This window comes from Orycteropus afer, unplaced genomic scaffold (assembly GCF_000298275.1).
Source record: "Orycteropus afer afer isolate SDZICR_OR568_19922 unplaced genomic scaffold, OryAfe1.0 scaffold00581, whole genome shotgun sequence".
Lineage (NCBI taxonomy): Eukaryota > Metazoa > Chordata > Mammalia > Tubulidentata > Orycteropodidae > Orycteropus > Orycteropus afer.
The window spans coordinates 795,120-817,526 of NW_006922168.1; the positions used below are offsets into that span (position 1 = coordinate 795,120).

Below are 22,407 nucleotides of genomic sequence, written 5' to 3' on the forward strand. Positions count from 1 at the left end.
CTCGCGTCGATGGTTTCTTCGCGGCCGTCAGATCCGCGCGGGCCAGGCGCCAGGGGGCGCGCTGGCGGGCGCCGCCGAGCTCCGAGCTGCGCGGCTCGACTCGTGGCCGCCATATTGGATGCCGCAGCCGCTGAGGCCAGCTCTTCCTCCTGTGTCTTCGCCGTGCCCTGCTGGTTCCTGCGGCCCGAGCGGCGGGGAGGTGAAACAGGAGCCTGTCGGAGGAAGAGGAGCGGGGGTTGGAGAGTGTAGGGGCCTTGGCTAGAGGGTGGAAAACCGAGCCCAAGCCGGGCGGAGAGGCGTCGCGGCCGAGCCCCTCCCCCGCCCGCCTGTCGCCGACCCGCCCCGGCAGCGTCTGTCCCTAGACCGGAGCTCTGTCCACCCCAGCGGCCATGCCGGGGCCTCGCTGTCCCTGAGGGAGCTTTACCCGCCCATCCCTTCACTTCCTTCCCGGCCCGGGGTCGCAGCGTCCGCCCGCCGGCATCCCTTCTCCCGGCTACGCCGCCCCCGTCGCGCTCTCCCCACCCAGTGCAGCGGCCGCCGCCTCTTCCGCCGACGGGCTCGGGGCCTCCGCACCGACAACATGGAGGCCGTGAAAACCTTCAACAGCGAGGTTGGTATTGCAGGCGGCCCACTGCTGCCCACTCACCCCCCCACCCCACCCCGGGAGCAGGCCGGCGCGAGGAGGGTGGGCACGGGCTGCGGGCCTTTTCGAGGGTGGGGTGTGTGGAGCCTGGGCGGCGTGGGGGAGGGGTGCCGCTCTCCCTGGCGCCCCTCCCCCGGGTCCGGGAGGAGGGGTGGGGGGCCGCCCTATGGAGAGGCTGCAGCGGGGGCAGTGGAGGGAAGGCCCCGCTGGTCCTCCCCCGGGGATTCCTGCAGGTCTCACGGGGAGGTTCGCCTAGGCCTGGCCCGCCCACCTTTTTCCTGGGCCTCTGAGATTTGAAGGGGACGCTAACCTCACTGTGCAGACACCTTCCAGGATCTTGAATGAGGCGGGCACGAATTAGGGGCGGGGGGGCGGGGAAGAGAACTGCAAGGGTTGCAGTGTGTGGTCACGTAACACGCAGTGTTTATAATTGAGATGTTGGCCAGGTAACCAGCCACCCAGGGATTTAAGCTAAGAGGGTGCTGATGGTAGGGAGGCGGGTGATTTCTTCAGAAATTTCTTCTTTCCTTACTCCCCCGTCGTTTCATGCATCATGACATAAAGACACATGGTAGGCAGAGGTCTGTTAGTCTTAGGTATCTAGAGGAAGAACGTAGTAATGGGAAGCATCTCCCACGGGCGCATTCATGCACGTATCAAATCTAACTAGATTGCAAAAGAAAAAAAAATGCCCAGTTTTCATTAATTGAATTTGCTAGTCTGAAGGAAGACAAGTTTCAGGGAACTATATTATTTTTAAACTTCGACTTCAGTTGAAGTATGTAAACAAATGTAATAGTACATTTCTACACAGCGAAAATGATTTATTTTACCCTTACCTGTAAACCTTAAGAAAACGGTTATATAAATGTGATGTTAATAAATAAGCAACGGTTTCATGAACTTTTGATGTGGACGTGCTAATAATCTTTTATTCAGTAGTACGATAGTTAAATACTATGGCACGTATTTATTTCTTAAGTACCAGACGAATTGTTGTGATAATCCTAACAGAATAATATTTTTAAAGCAGTTTAAACAACTTTATCTTACTTGGTTTTAATTTTTTTTTGTTTTATAGGATTAGCATTTGGGAAGCCTAGCACAGAGGCTGAAAATTAGATAACGTTCACATGAACTGGGCTGTCCAAAGTAGAATAGAGGTGGCACAATATAAAAGAATGTTTTTTTTAAACAATTTTTTTTGAGCACTAAATATTATTTTATTTTAAAACTTAGTAAATGATTAGACAGTAGACTTGGGGATCTTTTTCTATTTTACTAATGAATTTATAGCTGATCATTTTGGGCAGGTATCTCTGTTTATAAAATTTTGTTTCCAATACTCAATACCATATAGCAATGATTGTGGGGATGGCGCAAGACTGGACAGTGTGTCTGGTGTTGTGCACAGTCACAGCCGACTCCATGGCACTTCACAGCACCCCACTTCAGTACTGTAGTGCTTAAAATCTGGGATAAAAAGTTCTTCACGGTACTGTATTTTCCAATTGTTAATAGTTTGGCAATCGTGCAGAACAAATAAGCTTTATGTAACCTTTTTAAATTCCAAGCACTAACAAAAAATTATTGTTAGGATTTTTTAAGTTATTAAGAATAACTGCACTTTACAGTGTAGTTACTTGATTACTTTTTTGATTAATGTGCCTCTCTACTTCCGTAGTGATACTGCCTCGGAAACCCAAGGAGGGGTCACTATGAGTCGGGTCCGACTCGATGGCACATAACAACAACAACAACAACAACTTTGTCTAGGGAGTTCCCAGTATGTGTTTTTCCCCCTCTTCCCATCTTGGGCACCTTTACAAACTGGAGCCCTCAGGCATTAGATGTAAACAAGTGGTTAGCACACTCTAGTTGGTCACCATCAGGCATGGCATATAGAAATGTCACTTAGTTTTCATTTTAGTATTGATGTGAAAGAGAAGAGCCTCACATTTAACATGCCTTCCTAGGTATTTCACCACTTTTCTCATTTAATCTTCACAGAAACTTTGTATTTGTGATAATACTTCCTGTTTTACTCACTCTTAACACTCCCTTAACTCTAAGGATTTCTAAACTTTAAAATCTTTTTTAACTCTCTTGTTTATTAATATGCTCTAATGTCACCCTGTTTTAAAGTGGAGTTAGCGTAAAATAGCAGTAATAGTCACAGACTTGAGAAAGAAATACACATTCGAAGAAAATTCAGAAGAATTTAAATTGTTTTTTGATTCAAGCACAAAACAGATAACCTTGTTAGGCTTTTTTGATTTTTGAATATAGTTTCTGTGAATTTCAGTAATACTTGTACAAATTGTGTTGCAGGTATTTAGTGGGAAAAAGTTTAATAATAAATATTCATTTTAAATCATATCTTGCAAAGTGCAAAAATCTATAAGGAATCTAAGTTATGTTTACTTACATTGAAGGACTTTAAAAGACATTTATTTTGGGGCTAAGACCATCAGAACTCTATGTGCTAAATTTAAAGGTATCTTTGAAGCATTTGTCAAGAACTTCCATGGACTTGTTTATAAGGCATAACAATTTAGCTCTAAGTGTAATCATTGTATAATGTTTTTCAGCAAGATACTTTGATATTTCATCTTGAAACATTTAAAATATGTCCAACTTTGTACCTTCTAATTCTTAGGTTTTTAAAAAGACTAATTCCCCTTTTTTTTCAGTTTGGTAGACAACATTGGTTTGAAAACAGGAGCATCCCAGAGAGTTTTATGCTAGTAATATAGGTTGTTAATCTGGAAACTGGATGAGTTTTGGTATGTGTAAGTCTCTGACCCTGGGCAGGATATATATAAAAGCTCCCCCCTCACAATTTCTCAAAGGAGTTCTTTACCCTTCAACTCCTAAGTTAAAAAATCACTGTCAGAAGATCCTTCAGTCATTCAGGAATCATGCAGTAAATGATTCTTAATCATCATTAAGTTAAATGAGATTGAGGCTCAAGAGTTGATACTTAAATACCCATGTGCTGGTTTTCTGGGAAAGCCATAATTTCCATATAAGCATCAGTCACCCTGATGAGTGAAACCCAGGACCACTATTTTCAGTCCTGAAATGATGAAAGTTTTGTCCAGGTTGGAATATAAGATTTCTATGAGCCTGCTTGAGCTGAGCAGTTCACTGTAATGGAACATTTGTGTGTAGGAAGGAAAATGGAGGGATAGTTCTGGAATGCATCAGTGTCTGTGGGCTGCATTTCATATTCTTCTTAGGAATGATTTCTATATGGAGGTCATTTTGATGGATGGTGGTGGTTGCTTTTTTCTTTCTTTAACAGAAAGAGGAGGATTGCAATGCATGACCCTTTCCATTAGACATGTACAGTTTGGAGAGGGTACTTTGGTCATTCAGGAACCCTTAAAGTACATATGAAGAATACAAAAACTTGTTATGTGTGTGTTAGACTACAAAGTAACTGGAGAAGGTGAATTTGAATATTGGATTCTTCTTCCTTTCATTTTAGAGGACTTTTAAAAAATGTAGCCATAGTACTATTATCATACATCAAAAAGTTAACAGTAAATCTTTAATATAATCACGTATCAGTCTATGATCAACATTTTTTAGGTTTTTTTGTGTAACTAGTTGCATTATAGACCCCCTCTCTCTCATCATGGTCATTTCTCTTGCTACTTGAACAGGCCTCATGGGAAAATAGGGGACGAATTACATGCTTATGAGATGTGTTGAAGGAGCTCTGGTGGCACATGGGAGAAGGCATATGGCTGCTATCCAGAAGGTCAGCAGTTCAAACCTACCAGCCGCTCTGCGGAAGGAAAATGGCGCAATCTACTTCCGTAAAGATTTACAGCCTCAGAAACCCAGTGGGGGTCACTGAGTTGGAATCAACTCGATGGCAGTGAGTTTGGCTTTTTTTGGAGAGATGTGTCAGAAAAATAATTTTGATTGAATTTTCTAGGTACCTTAGTTCATAAATTCAGAGAAGATATTGGCATCTTGAATCATCCTTAGGATATCTGAATCTTTATTTGGGCTTGGAATCCTTTGGTTAGTTAGGTAGCTTGCTTTTTAAACTGTTGTAGAATGCAGACTTTTGAGTTGGTTTAATATCCAGTGCATTTTCCTTGTCTTTCATATCATTAGTGAAATCTATCTCCATTTCCAGTTTCATATCCAGAGTGTACATGCTGTTTAACTTCAGAACTTTTTATAACACACTTCTAACCAATATCTTAAGGAATTCTGGTGGTGTCATGGTTAAGGCGTTCGGCTGTTAACTGAGTAGGTTGACTATTTGAACTACCGGCCGCTTCACCAAAGAAAGGTGAGGCAGTCTGCTTCCATAAAGATTTAGAGCTGTGAAAACCCTGTGGGGCAGTTCTGCTTGTCCTGTAGGGTTGTTTTGAGTTGGAATTGACTCAGTGGCAGTGGGTTTAGTTTAGTTAACCAGTATCTAGTAGTAGATATAAGTTAGTAGAGAGAATAATGAAAACGTGAGATTTGCAGTTAGTTTGCATGTTTTGCTGTGTCTCTGGTTCAGGAAAGGGAGTTAATGTAAAGAAGCTTGGGAAGATCACGTTTTTCTTTCCTTTTCAGCTATCAGGGAATCTGCCTCTTTTTCTCGCCTGTCTTCATTCTCTGTTGGGGGTTCTGGCTAATTGTATTAAACAGGCAGCTTTTTGTTCTACCTTGTGGAAAATTGTTCAGTAAAGTATATATAGACTTCGGAAGGAAGAAAGCCTTTGTCAGCCCCATAAAGTTTTTCAACTTCAGTCAGCACTCTTACTGTTTTGGGCTGCATAATTACTCAGTGCAGCGGTTGTCCTGTGCCTCGTAGGACATTTAGCAGCATCCCTGGCCTCTGCCCACTCACTAGATGCCAGTAGCACCTTCCCCATTTGGGACAATGAAAAGGTCTCCAGACATTGCCAAAAGTCTTTTGGAGTGCATAGTCGACTTGATTGAGAACGTACTGATTAGATCCTCTGTTAAACTGTCTTAAAACACTGTACTATCTCTCCTTGTCATTACCAGTTTTAAGTAGTTTATTTCCTATCAGACTATAAGATCCGGGAGGTCAGTGACCGTTAACTTTCATCGCTTCATATCTGGATACGTAGCAGAGTATCTTAGCATGTGGTACATGCTACATAAAGCTGTCTGGGATAGCTGGATGGACGTACTCGGTAGCTGGATGACCTTAGCTAAGGGGTAGTTAATATTTCTGGACATTTCGTTTTTCCCCTCTGTAGAAAGCAGTGACTGATTCAAGATTACATTTTGGTTTTCTGATATTTAGAAGATCTTAGACTAATTTAAATATAAAAGTCATTTTGGGAAGATTCATGTATATGTTTGTTTTGTTTTTTTTAAGGGTCATTTTATGGCTCTAAAGGGTATAGGAAATTAGATGGAAAGCTTTCAATCCACCTGGATCTGTTTTTAAATTTTCCTTCTGACTCTTAGAGGTGGGGAGCAGGTTCTTCCTTTGTTAAAATTAGGATAAATCCATTCTGAGTTGTATGTTGTATAGGTAACACTCTACTATTTTCAAGTCCTTTTTTGCTTTTTCAGTTTAGAGCTTAACATATGGTAAAAGTTGGTTTAATTTTTTTCTTTTTCTTGCCCACATGTTCAAAATTTAGAATGCAAGGATAATTGAAATTGATAATGACTTTTGAGATCCTGTAAGATTTGAGTGTGTTTTAGTCTTAACCATTGAAGATTAAATAAAAAAAAAAAAATAATTGGAAAGATTGAAATCTGTGTGATAAAGCTCCAACATTTTATTCTGAATTATCATTGAGTGTGTCAGTAGTTTTAGCATTTGGAGGACTTCTGTATCCATCCTTAGTCTCTCAGTCAGTCATTTTTTATGATCACTTGCTCCTTTTTTTTTTTGGAAGGGGTTGGCTTGGGAGCCCTGGTGGCACAGTGAATAAACATTCAGCTGTGAACTGAAAGGTCAGTGGTTCCAACCCACTAGGTGTTCCATGGGAGAAACACGTGGCCGCCAGCTTCTGAAAAGATGACAGCCTAGAAACCCTATGAGGCAGTTCTGCTCTGTCCTGTAGGGTCTCTATGTGTTAGAATCGACTTGATGGCACACAGCACCATTGCTGGTTTAGAATTAGTAATGCTATTACTGTTTGCTCTGGTAGCATAGTGGCTAAAGCACTTGAATGCTAACCAGAAGGTTGGCGGTTCAAACCCACCAGCCCCTCCTCGGAAGGAAGGTTGGGCAGTCCTACTTCCGTAGTGATACTGCCTCGGAAACCAAGGAGGGTCGCTATGAGTCGGGGCTGACTCGACGGCACATAACAACAACAACAACAACATTACTGTTTGTACACACAACTTCAGATATCTTTTTCTAGGGCCATTTTGCTGTTATTGGACAACTTGTGATGGTATGGGAGAGTAATCACCCTTGACCTTGAGCACAGGCTGAGCTCCTGAACTCTTACATGAGCTCTTGTGATCTGGTTTGTTTTCTCAACATCTTTCTCTGCTCCTCTCTCTCAGGATTGTGCCCTCTCCTCCTGCTTGTACAGACTGCTTTCCCAGCAGCATGGACACAAGAAGCATAGTAAGATGATTACACCCACATAAGGCAGGCCCTTTGCAAAATGTTAGGTTTAAGATTGGTAATGATGCATTGATTCTATGTGTGGTGCGTGGGAAGTGGAGTAGAGAGTGTGGTTTAGAATATACTAGCAATCTTAGAGGACATTTCTTCACAAAAAATAGGTGAAGTGAAAAGGAAAGTTAATTGTGCTTAATAGTAATGATAAACCATGTTTATAGTCTTGTTACATTTACTTGCATTCTGCTCTTCATAGTTTTATTATATTTTTTAATGAAAGAAATATAACTAATATTAGTGATTTGCAAAGTTCTCAATTTGATGGTTGGAAATAAAATACATCTTATGTTTTGAGGAAGTTCTTCAAACTATAAGATGACAAATTATTGACATTTTGTAGGAATGGAGAAACAAGAAGACTGAATTAAATTGTTGATTTTCTAATTACAGAGGAGCAGATTGTGGTAGCGATAATATGATAAGAATTAAATGCTAATGAAAAATGTTTCTATAGCTTGTAATTTCTTATCTGAATAAATTCTGTCTCAAGTTTGATGGTAAACTCAGCTTATTTGCTCTCCCTGAGTTTGGTTTTATGCATTTATTTTGTCTTTGTAATTCTGTTTCATAAAAGAGTTTCTGATACAGCCATATTTTAAACTTGAGTATGTAAATGTATTACTATATCTACTGTAGGTCAGAAAATATCTTAAGGCCTTGGACATTACCACATTTAATCAAAATGGCAATAGATTTGTTCATGTTCTTAAAAGACTTGAGTTATGACTATTGCGTTAATGTATGCCAAATTCATTTATAAAATAATTATGCAACTTAATAGAACTTAACATAGGTTGACTGGATAGGCCTGGGATTTTTTTTTCTTTCTTTCAGTTGTCCATGCATTTAACCAGTACTCACTGGATACGTACCATGTGCCAAGCATTTTCTATCTGCTGCAATACAGTCCTTAACAAGCAAGCAGAGATTGTCTCCTCTTGGAATGTATATTCTGGTGACTTTTTCTGTTGCCTCCTTAGTTTTGTGTGGAGTGGACTCCACAGAGCTAGTGAGGTGAGGTGGGCATACCTGACTCTGGCTTGCTGCTTTACAGGCTCAGTCCTGCTAGGTCCATTCTGAGCATTTTGCCTCAGAGTCCAGATTGCTCATCTACTACTCAGAATAGAAACTGAGCAGGTAGACTTACTTAAACAAGAATATGATTGTATTTTTCTAACAATGGGAAAATAAGACTAGCTATATTAAATTTTATATTGAACCACATTGTCTATCACTTGTGAACAAATCTCTATGAAATTGTTAACAATATAAAGTACAGTTTTAAGGAAGTTTTTCTTCAGCCAATGAGATATAATTAATCTCTACATGCAGATGATAAAAAAAAAACTTCTGCTAAGTAGCGATGAAAGCTTTATGAATGTGGAAGAATTCTTATGTAATTCAAAATAAGTACGTTAGTTTTAAAATAAACATTTCCTTGATTTAAGTACATGAAAACATTTGGTGTATGTCTGTCTTACAAATGTATATTTTCTAAACTTGATGTGATTTCTTATGACTCAATTGAGTAGCTTTAGCATGAAGGATAAAAAAGTTGGGTTCATATTTTAGTGTGTGAAACTTGGGAAATCATGATAGAAAGTTACTCCATGTAGCAGTGCTGGATCATAGTTTCTCAGCAGTTGACCAAGTACTGGTTTTCTTAATATAGCAATGTTTTTGATAACATGAAGTTTATGGTCAAATAAATAAATGTATTTGTATGTGTATGTGTATATGTCTGTGTGTGTATTGAAGCATATGGATTAAATCTTGTGAAATTTTGAGTAAGTTAAATTAATCAGAAACCAAAATATCCAATATAGCAAATGTGTACTCTGGTTTCTATAATAGCTGCTTGCTATGATGAAAAATATGCCTGGTTTCTAGATTTCAGAAGTACTGTTTATTTACCAAACATTTGTTAAAAGCAGGCTACTTTATAATAGTGTTTTATACTTTGCCCCTTTTTTCCGCGGCCATCAGAATGTTTCATTGGATAGGATAGGTGCTCTCCCCATTTTACAAATGAGGGAAAGTGAGGCCCACTCTTGGAAAGTTAGCACGGAAATATAGCTTTGTACTGATTGGAACAGGGAAGGACTAGAAGGACCTTGGTCTTTTAATCCTTGATGTAGGTGTTTTTTATATCCCCTTCCTTGTGAAGGAGAACTGTTACTCAATTTTTTATAATTCCTTTTTACTATTAAAATGGCCAAAGATAAATTAACTTGATTTTTAAAATTTTTTTCAACTTTTTGTTTTTACAACTTCAGATTTACAGAAAAGTTGTAAGAATGTTAAAGAATTTTTGTGTACACTTCATCTGGATACTACGACCGCTGTTAATACATTTCCTCTTTTAACTCACTACACACACACACACACGTGTGCATGTGTGCACACACATTTGAAGGGTTGCGTGTAAGCATGATGCCTTTTACCCCTGATAATTATGTGTGTTTTCTAAAAACGAGAGTATTTTCTTGTGTAATCATAGTATAATTATCAAAATCAGGAAGTTCACATTGATATAATACTGTTGTCTACACACCTTGTTCAGATTTCACCAAGTATACCAGTAATGTCCTTTATAGAAAGGGTAATTTCTATATCAGACCTTGTATTCACTTGTCTCTTTAGTCTCCGTTAGCCTAGAACAGTTTGTTAGTCTTTCCTGGTCTTTGTTGATGTTTGATGAGAACAGCCACGTTATTTTAGAATTCCCTGTGTGTAGACTTGTCTGCGGTTTGCTTATGCTCAGCTTTAGGTTAAGCATTTTTGACAGGAATGTTCCAGAAATGATGTCCCAATATCCATTTGTCCCATTAATGGGAATAGTAACTTTTATCTACAGGGTTTCCCCACTACAAAGTTACTGTTTTTCCCTCGGAGTAACATATTTTTTGGGGGGAGATATTTTGAAACTATGGAAATACCCTGTCACTGATCAAACTTCACTTTTTTCCATGTTTTCATATCCATTGGATGGTCTTGCCTGAATCATTTGGCTGCCAACTGGTGATTTTCTAATTCTGTTATTTTTATGAATTGGCATTGTGTTGTAAAAAAGGGTTTTCCCTTTTCATATGTATATATGGATTCTATTTTATTCATTGAGATACTCTGATGCCCAGATTGGCTCAGTAGTGAGGCCTGGCTCCTGTGCCATTGAGTCATGTGCCCATCCTTTTTAGAGTGTCCCTTATTTCTGGCATAAGATACTCCCTTCCTAGCTCTGACAGCAATTTCTTCAAGGAGCCTAGTTTCTTGTAGTGGAGAGTAGTGTTTAGAAACCAACATCTGGATGCTAGTTGTGTTTTTTGCTGCTTAGGGTATCATTGCTTCTAAGCTATCAACAGATAGAGCTAGAAAATATATGTATGTGTGATCATGTATATATGCATATCTATCTGCCTGTCTACCTCCCTAAACAGCCATCAGCTCACTGTGCTACCTCCAACTCCAGTCCAACATAATGGATCCTTGTAGCCATCCCCCTTTCCAAATCTGTAATTCCTTCCTCTGACAGCACGAAAGTTGGTTTTTATTATCAACAATATATCTACTTATTTGCTCAATCATAACACATGCAGAGGAGCTCTGGTGGTACAGTAGGTAAAGCATATACCTGGAAACCATAAGGTCAGTGGTTCACACCTACCAACTGCTAAACAGGAGAAGGATGAGGTGGTCTGCTTGCATTATGATTTATAGCCTTGAACCCCCTATAGGGCAGTTTTACCCTGTCCTATATGGTTGCTTTAAGTTGGCTTTGACGTGATGGCAGTGGGTTTGGGGTTTTTTTTGGGGAGGTTGTTGTTGTTATATGCCATCATGTCATCTCCGACTCATAGCAACCCCCCTTTGGGTTTCCAGGGCGGTATCACTACGGAAGTAGATTGTCCAGTCTTCCTTCTGAGGATTGGGTGATACGTTTGAACCACCAGCCTTCTGGTTAGCAATCAAGTGCTTTAGGCACTACACTACCAGAACTCCTTTTTTGGGGGTGGGATGGGGGTAACATATATAGAACATAGTTTCAGAATTGCTAAATTCTGTTTATGAAAAACAAACCCATTTACTAGTTGAGTATTTGTTTTTAGTTGACTTTTTGTTTAACATGAGCATATAAGAAAATACTGTGTCCAGATATTGGGTAACTTTTTTCTCTCTTGATGTGGTTATAAGGAGCCTTGGTGGTACAAAAGTTAAGCACTCAGCTGGTAAGTGAAAGGTCAGTGGTGTGAACCCACTAGCTGCTCCATAGGAGCAAAGACCTGGGAATCTGCCCCCATAGAAATTACACTTAGAAAACCTTATGTGGCAGTTTTCCTCTGCCCTGTGGGGGCCTATGAGTCGGAATTGACACGGTGGCAGACAGCAACAGCAGGATGCTTATGCTGTTCATTTGAAGTATAAATGGGTTCATTTTTTTCTGTTTGTATTCCATTTTGAATTTTTTCCCCCCTCTCATTTATTTTTGGTTTTATTTTATTTTTTTATTATGTAAATAGTAAAGGGCAAATTAACTCAAACCTCCCTTACTTTTTCTTAGCTTTGGCATTGTAACTTGCACCTAAAAAATCATTTACTTACAGTCTTCAACTCAGATAGCATTTCTAAATTCAGAAGTTTAGATGTGAAGAAGACCTTAAGGTGAAAGATCTGATTCTAATAAATAGCACAGGTTCAGTTCATAGGTGAGAAAAAGTACATGCTCAGAGAACTAACTTTGTCTTAGGGGAGACTCTCTGGAGCCAGGACCCAGACTTTTCTGTAAAGGACCCAGTAGTAAAGCTTTCTTGGCTTTGTGGGCCATTTAAGGTCTCTTTCATAAAGTTCCTCTCTGTGTTTTCTTTTAAAATATAAAAACCAGACTTAGTTTGAGGACCTATATAAAAACAGGCCATATAGTTTGTTGATCTTTGGTGCAAACTCAAAAACCTGAGAATTTGATTCCAAAAACCAAACCATACTCACAGCTGTTGAGTAGGATCCAACTTGTAGCGACCCCTCTTGGGTTTCCGAAGCAGTATCACTGCGGAAATAGATTGCCCAGTCTTTCTTCTGAGGAATGGCTGATGGGTTTGAACCACCAGGCTTTTGGTTAGCAGTCAAATGCCTTAGGTACTATGCATACAAGAGACTATATATAGCTTTACCTTAACTCACTATAATCAGTTTATTGCGAACATGGAATTGTGAATCTAAGGACTCTATCATTGGAAATAGAACCCATATTTACTTGAGAAACACCAGGTAATAAAGTTTGTGAAGACTTCTTATGCAGAGTTTTGTAAATGTGTTGTTTTTCTTCTCATGTTGGCTATTTTACTAGTATTTTTAAAGTGAAGAGGAAGTAAAATTTGTACCTTTTTGTTTTGGTGTTATAATAGACATGAGAACTGAAGTTAAAGGAAAGTAGCTTATTTGGGAAAATTGAAACTAAAGAAGTTATTTTTATATTTCCATGTGTATGTATGCATTTGTTTATATTTTTATTTTTCTCCCATTGAGGATCATTTCTGTTTTCTTTTACGTTAAGAAAGGGTAACGCAATACCAAACTAAACTCACTGCCATTGAGTTGATTCCAACTCATGGTGACTCCCTTTGGGTTTCTGAGGCAGTAAATCTATGGAACTAGGTTGCCCAGTCTTCCTTCTGCGGAGTGGCTGGTGGGTTTGAACCACCAACCTTCTGGTTAGCAGTCAAATGCTTTAGGCACTGCACCACCAGAAAGGGAAAATCACGTTATGCGTTTGTAAGGATAGGCATAACTAAAGTTTATGAATTTATAATTGGATTCCTTGTTTATTTTCACGTTTAAACTTGATTTCCAAAAATTACAAATTTGAGACCTAAGAGACATCATAGCATATTATACACAACACTCATTTTACAGATAAGGACTTTAAGACCCACAGATGATGAAACCAGATCAGAATCATAGCTCTAGAGGTGCACAGTGGAACAGTTAGAACAGCTAGATAGCTCGTTGTTTTCATTATAGATTTTTTGAGTGAGATTTTGGTAGTGTTTTTGTGTGTTGGAGGTAGGGAAGGAGTGGAAATTGATGATTATGGGTACGTTATTATCATTTCATACTAAGCCTGGGCCAGAATAAGGCCAGACTTCTGTGTTGCTGCTCACCTGCTCATAGAAAAGGGTGCCAAGACAAGTGCGTATTCCTTGGTGAGGAAGTTTGTACTGTGACACCTACTTACCCAGCAGTAAGGGTACTAGCAGTTGTCCTCTGCAGAAAGTGACTCCAAGTCACTCAGAGCCTTTGTAGGAGAGGAGTTGGTTTATTCTGTGAGTCTGTATCTGTAGCAAGTTTCTAGTTATTACGTGTGAATGATTTTAATAAGGACGGTTATTTCATCTGTTTCCTCTTAGATTTTCCTGTACTACTATGTAGAAAACTCTAGGTACAGGTGTTTTAAAGTATGAAAGGGCTACAAAATTAAGTATGCTTATTGTCAAAGTATGAGTCAGTTGATTGGAGGGCGTTGTGTTTAGGTATTTTTTGGGAGGGTTATCGTCAAGTAAGATATGACAGATGACGGTGGCATTGGATGACTTTGTTGTTGTTATGCGCCCCTTCCCTGGGTTTCTGAGGCGATATCTCTATGGAAGTAGATTGCCCCACCTTCCTTCTGAGGAGTGGCTGGTGGGTTTGAACCTCCAGCCTTCTGGTTAGCAGTCAAATGCCTTAAGCACTATGCTACCAGAGCTCCTGGGATGAGTTTAGAACACTTTAAATATTAATCCTAATGAACAGATTTTCTAATTAACTTCTTTTCCTCAGTTTACTAATTTAAAATAGAGATAATGGTGCCTTCCATAGACACCTCTAAATAGTTGTTTTCAACAGTTGATATTTTTAAAAAGTATTTGAAGGTATTTGGAAAACTAAAGAGCACTAGTTGAAGGAAAGGTGGTTAAAATAAATAAATAAATAAATTGCAGCTTGGGAGCATGCAGTGTTCTTGTAGACATCGCTGTAGGCCCTGAAAGCATCTTCATACTTAAGTATTTTACTAATGGGTAAAAGGAGGATTTTGAGTTTAGAGTACAGAGAAAGTACTAGAATATGTTTAGCATATTTTCCATGTTAGGGAAGTAGTTGAGCACTTTTGAGTTGAAAACAGTAAGAAAATACAGAGTTTAATGTATTTTGGACCAATATTATAGGTCATCTTTTATAAAAATTTTATTGTTTTATTAAGTCCAACAAGGTTTTTAAGAAAATTGATTTTAGAATAGTAAATAGTATAAATTTCACCAGAAAAAAAGTATCACTTTCTCTTACATTTGAATAGACATGTATTACATCTGAATATTTATACACACACATATGTAAATGAATATCACAAATTCTGAAGTAGCCCGATAGTCTTTAAACAGTGGTTATTTCTAGAGCAGTAGGTGGTTGGGCCCGTGAATGAGTGCTTTCAGTAGTTTTGAACCTTTCACAGTGAGTACTTATTACTGTATTACTTTTGTAATGGAGCCCTGGTGGTGCAGTGGTTAAGTGCTCGGCTGGTACCCAGACCATGGGAGGTTTGAACCCACCAGCTGCTCCATGGGAGGAAGATTTGTCAGTCTGCTTCTGCAAAGATTAACAGCTTTGGAAACTATGGGGTAGTTCTTTTCTGTCACAGGGTCTCTGATTTGGAATTGACTTTACATTAAGGGTTTGATTTTGTTTTTGGTTTACTTTTGTAATATTTTTCCCAAACCAGAAATACTACATGTCTTAGCCTTTTGGAGAAGGGTGCTGTTAGTCTCTTTCGATTTTGTTGTTGGTAGGTGTTATCAGGTTGATTTTCAACTCAGTGACTCCACCTGACACAAGAGAGCTACACCACAGGGGTTTGTAGACCCTAGTCTTTATGGGAGCACGTTTGCCAGGACTTTCTCTCCCTCAGAGCGGCTGGGTGAGATCAAACCTCCACCCTTTTTATTAGTAACTGAGTGCTTAACCATTGCACTACCAGGATTCCTTTTTTATGTACTTGAATTAAACTTTTTAGGGAAACTTTTCCTTGTTAGGGATTTTGAAGACCCTTAAGCTTTATTAAAGATTGCTTAAAATTCATGTTTAAATGTCGTTTAATGTTATTTGATCAGTAGGCTGCAAAGCTTTGTAATGTGTTGTTTTGCTTAAAACCTTGGGTATTAGTTTGTTGCTATGAAATGATAGGTCTTGGTAGTCAGCCTCCATCTTACTTGGTGACTCGCATATATGTGTCTAGGTGGTAGCTGGTTGGTGGGCTTTTTAAGTTTTGTTTTGGGAAATTAGACCTAATCTCAGGGTACCTGGGTTTGAGACAAGGTTCTGTAATTTACTACCATCCTAAATTTAGTTAAGCCACTTATCTCAAGTTTCTGTTTCTATAAAACGAGAATAATAATTGCCAATATTATTGGGCTGTTATGAAGACAGAAGTGACATCAACAGTGTGACAGTGCTTAATAATTGACAGTGGTGGAGAGGAATACTCAGCAGTATCTGTCTCTTTATCACGCAGCTGCTCTCTTTTATTAGTCTCCGTATTTGTTGCTCTCATTTCTCAAGTGGTTTGACCCTGTGCCACATAGGCTCTTGTTCCTCCCTACCCTCTCTGATAGTCAGTCTTCAGGTATCTCTTCAACTATTATTTGATCTTTTATCTCTTCCCTTATCTCATCAGTGTCCTGTATCTTTGCTTGTCTTTTCTGAATTCAGTTTGGTATTGTGTAGATGTTTTACACACGTGGGCAGTTGACTCGAAATTTAAACTTAACTTTCCTGCATAAACTTCTTGCTTGTAGACTTTCTTCAGGTCCATAGTACCATCATGTTCCCGAATACTCAGACTTAAAAACATGAAATTATCCTAGATACCTCTTTCTTCCACATCTTGTCAGTCATGAAATCCAGTGAATTATTTTTTAAAATGTTTCCCATCTCTCCCTCCCTTTCTGTTCTCAGTGTTAATAATTTAGTCCATGTGCATGTCACATCCTCCTTGGTCTGTTACCATTGGTTTGTAATTGGCTTCTGTTCTGGTTACCTAGTGCTTCTCTGACAAGAATATACCATAAATGGGATGGACTTAACAAACAGTTTATTCTTACAATTTGGAGGCTTTAAGTCCAAGTTCAAAGTGCCAGGCTCTAGGGGCTGGGTGAAAGCCCCTCAAACCTTGGGGTCCAGCTCTGCCTCCTGCTCCTGGCCCACTGGAGCTAGAGGCGTTTCTTCACTCAGACAGCTGCTGGCTGCTGAGGCTGAGAAGCCCCAAGGTTGACAAGTCAAAAGGCACAGTCCCAATGTTACCAAACCACACAGCAGGCCATTAACTTAAGTTCATTGTAAGTCCCAAGGTCGGCAGAGCATAGCAGGCTGCTGAGCGACGACACGGCTACACGCAGGGTCCAAGCGTGCCATAGGCTAGAGACCATTCCCAAGGCTTCTCCTTATATACAGGAAGCAGACCACATCCCAAAGGCAGCTACTCAGCTGCTCCCAGTAGATTTCACCATGGAGTTGATAACTAGTCTCATCATGGGGAATACTACACATCCAGCTGCCCAGCTACTCAACCAGGCCTAGCCAAGTTGACATACAGACATAACCATCACAGCTTCTCACTGCTATTCTCCTTTCTAGTTCCTACTCCTCCTTTTTACTGGATTGATTTCCTTAAACAACTGTTTGGCTTGAATCACTTTCTACTTTTAAAAACTTTTCAGATTTCCTTGGCCTTCAAAAGGAATTAGTTATGGATTTCTTAGCTATGGTGTTAACATTTTTTTGATAAGACTATATGTATATTTGTTTCATTTATAAATAAATAAATAAGCCTTACATACAGTGCATATACATGGCCTGACAAAATGGGAAGGTGTACTGACAAAGCTGTGCAGTTTCTCTTCCCATCTGTGTGTCTTGGTTTTGAAACTCAGAGATTCTTGCAGGAAAGCACAGACTTGGGACTCCTGCTCCCCTGTTAGGGCGTAGCCACTTCTCACGTCTTCTTTAAAAATCTCTCTCTGTAAAGAGAATGTTACTGATGAGTGTGTTTTAAGTGTCAGCGGTATGGAGGCAGAATCACAGCTGTGACTGGGATGCTCTCTTGTCCAGTCGGCCCCTTTGTCTTGCCATTTTTGTATTAAAGCTTTTCTCTGCTGTTCCCAACTGGATGTCTGTTTGGTTTCTCTTAATCCCTCTCCTGCTTTCACTTTTTATTTTGGCACTAAGTTATGCCATGTGCTCTTGCTTTCACTAGGCAGAGTCCAAGGTCCTCTTGCATCTGCAAGCTTTTAAATACCACTGTATATTCTATTCTATTAAAATAAAGAAGTGTGAGGTGAGAAAAGCAAAGATGCTCACTCAGTTATTAATAGTTTAGTAAATTGTTTCCCCACACACTAGTCTTTTAGTATACACACTGCAAATACTATTTCAGCAAAATTACCAGTGATGACATTTTAGACTGTGATGATTATGTTTGTATGTCAACTTGGCTAGGCCTGGTTGAGTAGCTGGGCAGCTGGATGTGTATGTAGTATTCCCCATGATGAGACTAGTAATCAACTCCATGGTGAAATCTACTGGGAGCAGCTGAGTAGCTGCCTTTGGGATGTGGTCTGCTCCCTGTATATAAGGAGAAGCCTTGGGAATGGTCTCTAGCCTATGGCACGCTTGGACCCTCCGAGAGCCATGGCATTACTCAGCAGCCTGCTATGCTTTGCCGACCTTGGGACTTAGAATGAACTTAAGTTAATGGCCTGCTGTGTGGTTTGGTAACATTGGGACTGTGCCTTTTGACTTGTCAACCTTGGGGCTTCTCAGCCTCAGCAGCCAGCCGCTGTCTGAGTGAAGAAACGCCTCTTGCGGAGGCAGAGCTGGACCCCAAGGTTGAGGGGCTTTCACCCAGCCCCTAGAGCCTGGCACTTTGAACTTGGACTTAAAGCCTCCAAATTGTAAGAATAAACTCCTGTTTGTTAAGTCCATCCCATTTATGGTATATTCTTGTCAGAGCAGTACTAGGTAACCAGAACAGACACCTTTGGGATAATCAGTGAATTGTCAAAGCTGACAGGCCTCAGAATGTTGAGAACGTATTGCATTATTATAATTATATGTATGTGACTTTCCCCTGTTGACCTTAGTGGATTAGTGAATGTTTGAAAGGTGAATCTTCGTGTTAGTTTTTTGTTTCCTCGAGGGCTTGATACTGGGCCTGTCCACATTACTTGATCATTGAAAGTTGACTTGTTTTGACTTAAGTCACTGTTTTGTTTAGAACTGTTAATCTTGAATTTTGTTTTGTATTTCCAGATTATTTGTTTTTAGTTGATTTTGTCTTGATAATACAACTATATTAATCTGTAGAAAGAATATTGTGAATGCTTAAGATTAATTCAAAATAAATTTGAAAATAATATACAAGGATGATGATTTTAGTATACTTTATCCTTTGTAATATTGGGAATTATGTCAAGCAAAACATTCGGCTGCATTGAAATACGTTGCTTCTGTGAATACTGGCATGGGATTATAGATAGAATTTTGCAAAATTTACCCAAAATGAAGTTCCAAGGGCAAAGATGAAAATGTTCTCCTCATTATCTATGGCTTTGGCATTTCACTTCTTTGCGCAAAATACATCTACATTCAAGTGGATTTAGGTATGAAGAAGCTGAATAAATTTGTTTTGCTAGCTTATATTTGATTACTTATTTTTTGAACCCAGTGACCTACTTTACCAAAATCAAATCATATATTTGAATGCCTGATATACACAAAGAACTATTTTAGGCATGGTGGGGTAGAGGAAAAAAATTACTGGAATTGGCTGTTGGTTATTGAGGGTTTACACCATCCAATGCAGTGTTTTCTGAGATGAAAGGAAATACTATTGTTTTTTGTTGCCATCATTTGATTCTGACACATGACCCCATGTGACAGAGTAGAACCCACAGGGTTTCCTAGGCCTTAACCTCTACAGGTCATCATGCCATTGTCTTTCTACTGCAGATCTGCAGGCTGGGTTCAGATGGCCAAGTGCTTAACCAGGTGCATCACCAGGGCACATGTGCACATACATACATACATACATACATACTCACTCCTGGGGGCAGGAGGTGATTGTCAAAAGAAAATTTGTTCTTTGCCTATTTTGATGACAACTTGGTGAATAGTCTCAGTTTCATGATCTTTTGCATCTCAAATATTTGCTAATATTTTGAAAAAGAAGCAAAACAAATTATGCTTTAGTCTCAGCCTTTGGCAAGTGGTATTATCTAGGAAGAATTTAATAATATTTTCTTCTCCCTGTAAGTAATTTTAATATAGCTATTTATGAATGTGGGCTAGAGCAATATTTTTCAAAAAATTATGTTTACCACAACTCATAGGAAGAAATAGTTTATTTCATGATCCAGTAATTGCAATGTAAATAGAATAGGAACAAAATTTCAGGCAAGGTTTGTCAGTGAACTTCAGCATTTGCTACTTTTTTTTCTGCTCTAACTGGGCTAGAAATACCTTGGCAAAGTTTTCATCTACTGGGTTAGATAGATTATGGTTTGAAAAGACCATTGTGTGTGGAAAGAATAGAAAGGATAGCATGAAATAGGGAAATAGACATATTTGCTTTTTGATTTTAAGAGTTTTCTTTGCCTGTTAAGTTATTTCCACTTGCTATCACAAGCTATTTTCCTGAACGTTGTTTCTGATCTAGTTTTTCCATTTAATTCTTACATTTATGAAATTGTGGCTATTGCAGATATTTTATAGTTATTATTGAACATACTAGATATTTCCATATTTCTGCATTAATAATATCTACATAGTGTTAACTTATGTCCTACAGTACTGTCACTTAACTACATCTTTTGCTACATATGCTGGTCTATATATGTGTGTGTGTGTGTGTATGTATATATGCTATATTATTTTTTATACAATAAAATACATGTTTTTCACCTATTGTAGGTAATGTTGAAGTAAAAATCATGAGGATGCCCTTTTGCTTTTTGGAATACATTTAGTCACAAGTACAGTGAAGATATTATGGCTCTTATGTTTAGCACGGCATTAGTTTTTTCTTCAGGATATTGTGCTTTTTCATTTATAAAATTTTCATTATTCCTTTATTTTACAGCTTTTTTTTCTCTGTTGAAAACTATCTTTGCATTTATTGTTAAAGGTCTTTACTTCATAGAGAATGGTTACAAGTTTTTAAGGCTTTGATAATTTCCACGTTTGTAAGTTTTTAATTCTTTGATAATTTCTACATGTTTGTCGTTTTAGAGTTGGCTTATGTTGATTGTCTTTTCCTTTGAGCTGTGGACAGATTTTTCCAGTGTGAGAGGGGGTGGAGGGGTAGGGGGAGAGAGGGAGGGAGTGTGTTTGGTGTGGAGTATGGAGAGTGTGGAGTTAAATTTGACTGTGCTCTGGACATTCGAATACTACGTGTAAGATGCAGTTAGAATCCTCTGAGAATCATTGAGGAGGGGTTTTGTTGTTCCTTACAGCAGGTGGTGAACCTAGTTAGGTGCAGGATGTATGTGTCCTCTCACCGTTTGTGGTGGTTGCCATGTTCAGTTTTCAAAGAATTTGCCGTGCTGCGTGAGCGTGCATCCCCCTTGGTCTGCCTCTTAGCAGTTGGTCTGGGAATTGGGGAGTGAGTGACACAGCTTTTAGTTCTCAAAACCTTTACTCTGCTTCTTCGGGTCTGTTTCACACAACACAGTTCCAGGAGGAGCCCGGGACGTTAGTTCACATGCAGGATGAGGAATCCTCTTTCCCAGCTACTGCTGGGATTCCACACGCTCCCCATATCCCAGTATGCCCCTTCCCTTTGCCCCAAAGGCAGGTTTCTTTTCACTTGAGCCTTCTGAATGAAGAAGGAAGAGTGAGTGAAAATCAGTACTCCTCCCCCCACCCCATCCCACAGTATTCAGACAATAGAGGCCCCTCTCCCTGTTTTTCTGGCCATATGGCTTCTCTTGGGGCTTCACAGGCTGCTGTGGCAGTGGGACTGGCCCTTGAGCCTTTAGCAGGGCCTGGAGAGGAAAGGGCACAGGGACTTTCCCTTGTACTGTCTAGCACAGAGGGGTCCTTTTTCCTGGTCCTCGGACAAGACCTAGGGTGCTTTCTCATGTGGTTTTGCTTGTCCCAGGGCGTGGGTCAGAGCTGGGAGAAATGTTAGTGCAGGAAAGTGCAATTCTCTCAGCCCATTTTCTACTTTTACTGGTCATTTTTCAGATTTTGGAGTCCCGGGGTGGTGCGGACCCTTAACCACTCCACTCCTAGTCAGAAGATTGGTGGTGCGAATGACCTAGACACCACGGGAGAAAGGCCTGGCGTTCTGCTTCCAAAAGATCACAGCCTTGAACACCCTGTGGAGCACGGTTCTACTCTGAAGCACACGGGATTGCCATCAAGTCTGTGGCACCTGCTTTAGCTCTTCTCTTCAGGCTTTGACTCTAGTTTCTGGTCATCCTGCTGTATTACTTTTCAGACTTCAGTGAGTTGGCTTTTTGTCTTTAGTCTGGCGTTTCAGTTGTAATGCGTGGGAAAGATCACTGTGGTTGGCTTACTCAATCTTGGCTGGCAGTATTACTCCCATGATACTTCCAAGTGTTTTATAGCATGTAGAGTCTGTTTGAACCCTCTTTGTTCTAAGGATTTGGAAAAGATGTATAAATATACCCCTGCAAATAAGTTTTTGTGGCCTAATTTTGGTTATTTAAAGATAATAGTGTTTTGGGAGAGTTGATTACAGTTTTTGCTTTGTCATGAAAGCATTTTAAAGTGATAAATTCTGAAATGAATAGCTTCCTTTTGAACAACATTCAAACCATAGTTTAACCTCAGGTAACTGCCATGCTTGAGAAATGGGATCTTTCTTTGCTTTAAAATGTGAAAGGTTAATTATTTATGTAGATGTACTTCTAGCCCATTAAGAGGTTTTTAAGAAACTGCCATATAACTTAGTTATATGGAAGGTACACATTTATGTTTGTCATAATAATCTAGATAGCACCTTTATATGGCAAGATTCTCACTTTTTGTTTGTTTAAACTAGAGTAGTTCCTCCCACCCCCACATCTCAAACAAAGCT

The 22,407-nt window shown here is 39.5% G+C and overlaps 1 protein-coding gene across 1 annotated transcript in view; it reads left to right on the plus strand.

The window, feature by feature from the left end:
* The first annotated feature begins 118 nt into the window (after positions 1-118).
* Positions 119-22,407, plus strand: part of SCAF8 (SR-related CTD associated factor 8) — a 121,188-nt gene continuing 98,899 nt past the window's right edge. The window contains 4 exon segments of the mRNA XM_007956198.2: positions 119-199; positions 527-610; positions 7,160-7,168; positions 7,170-7,223. Of these exon segments, the coding sequence (XP_007954389.1) occupies positions 119-199; positions 527-610; positions 7,160-7,168; positions 7,170-7,223 (228 nt within the window).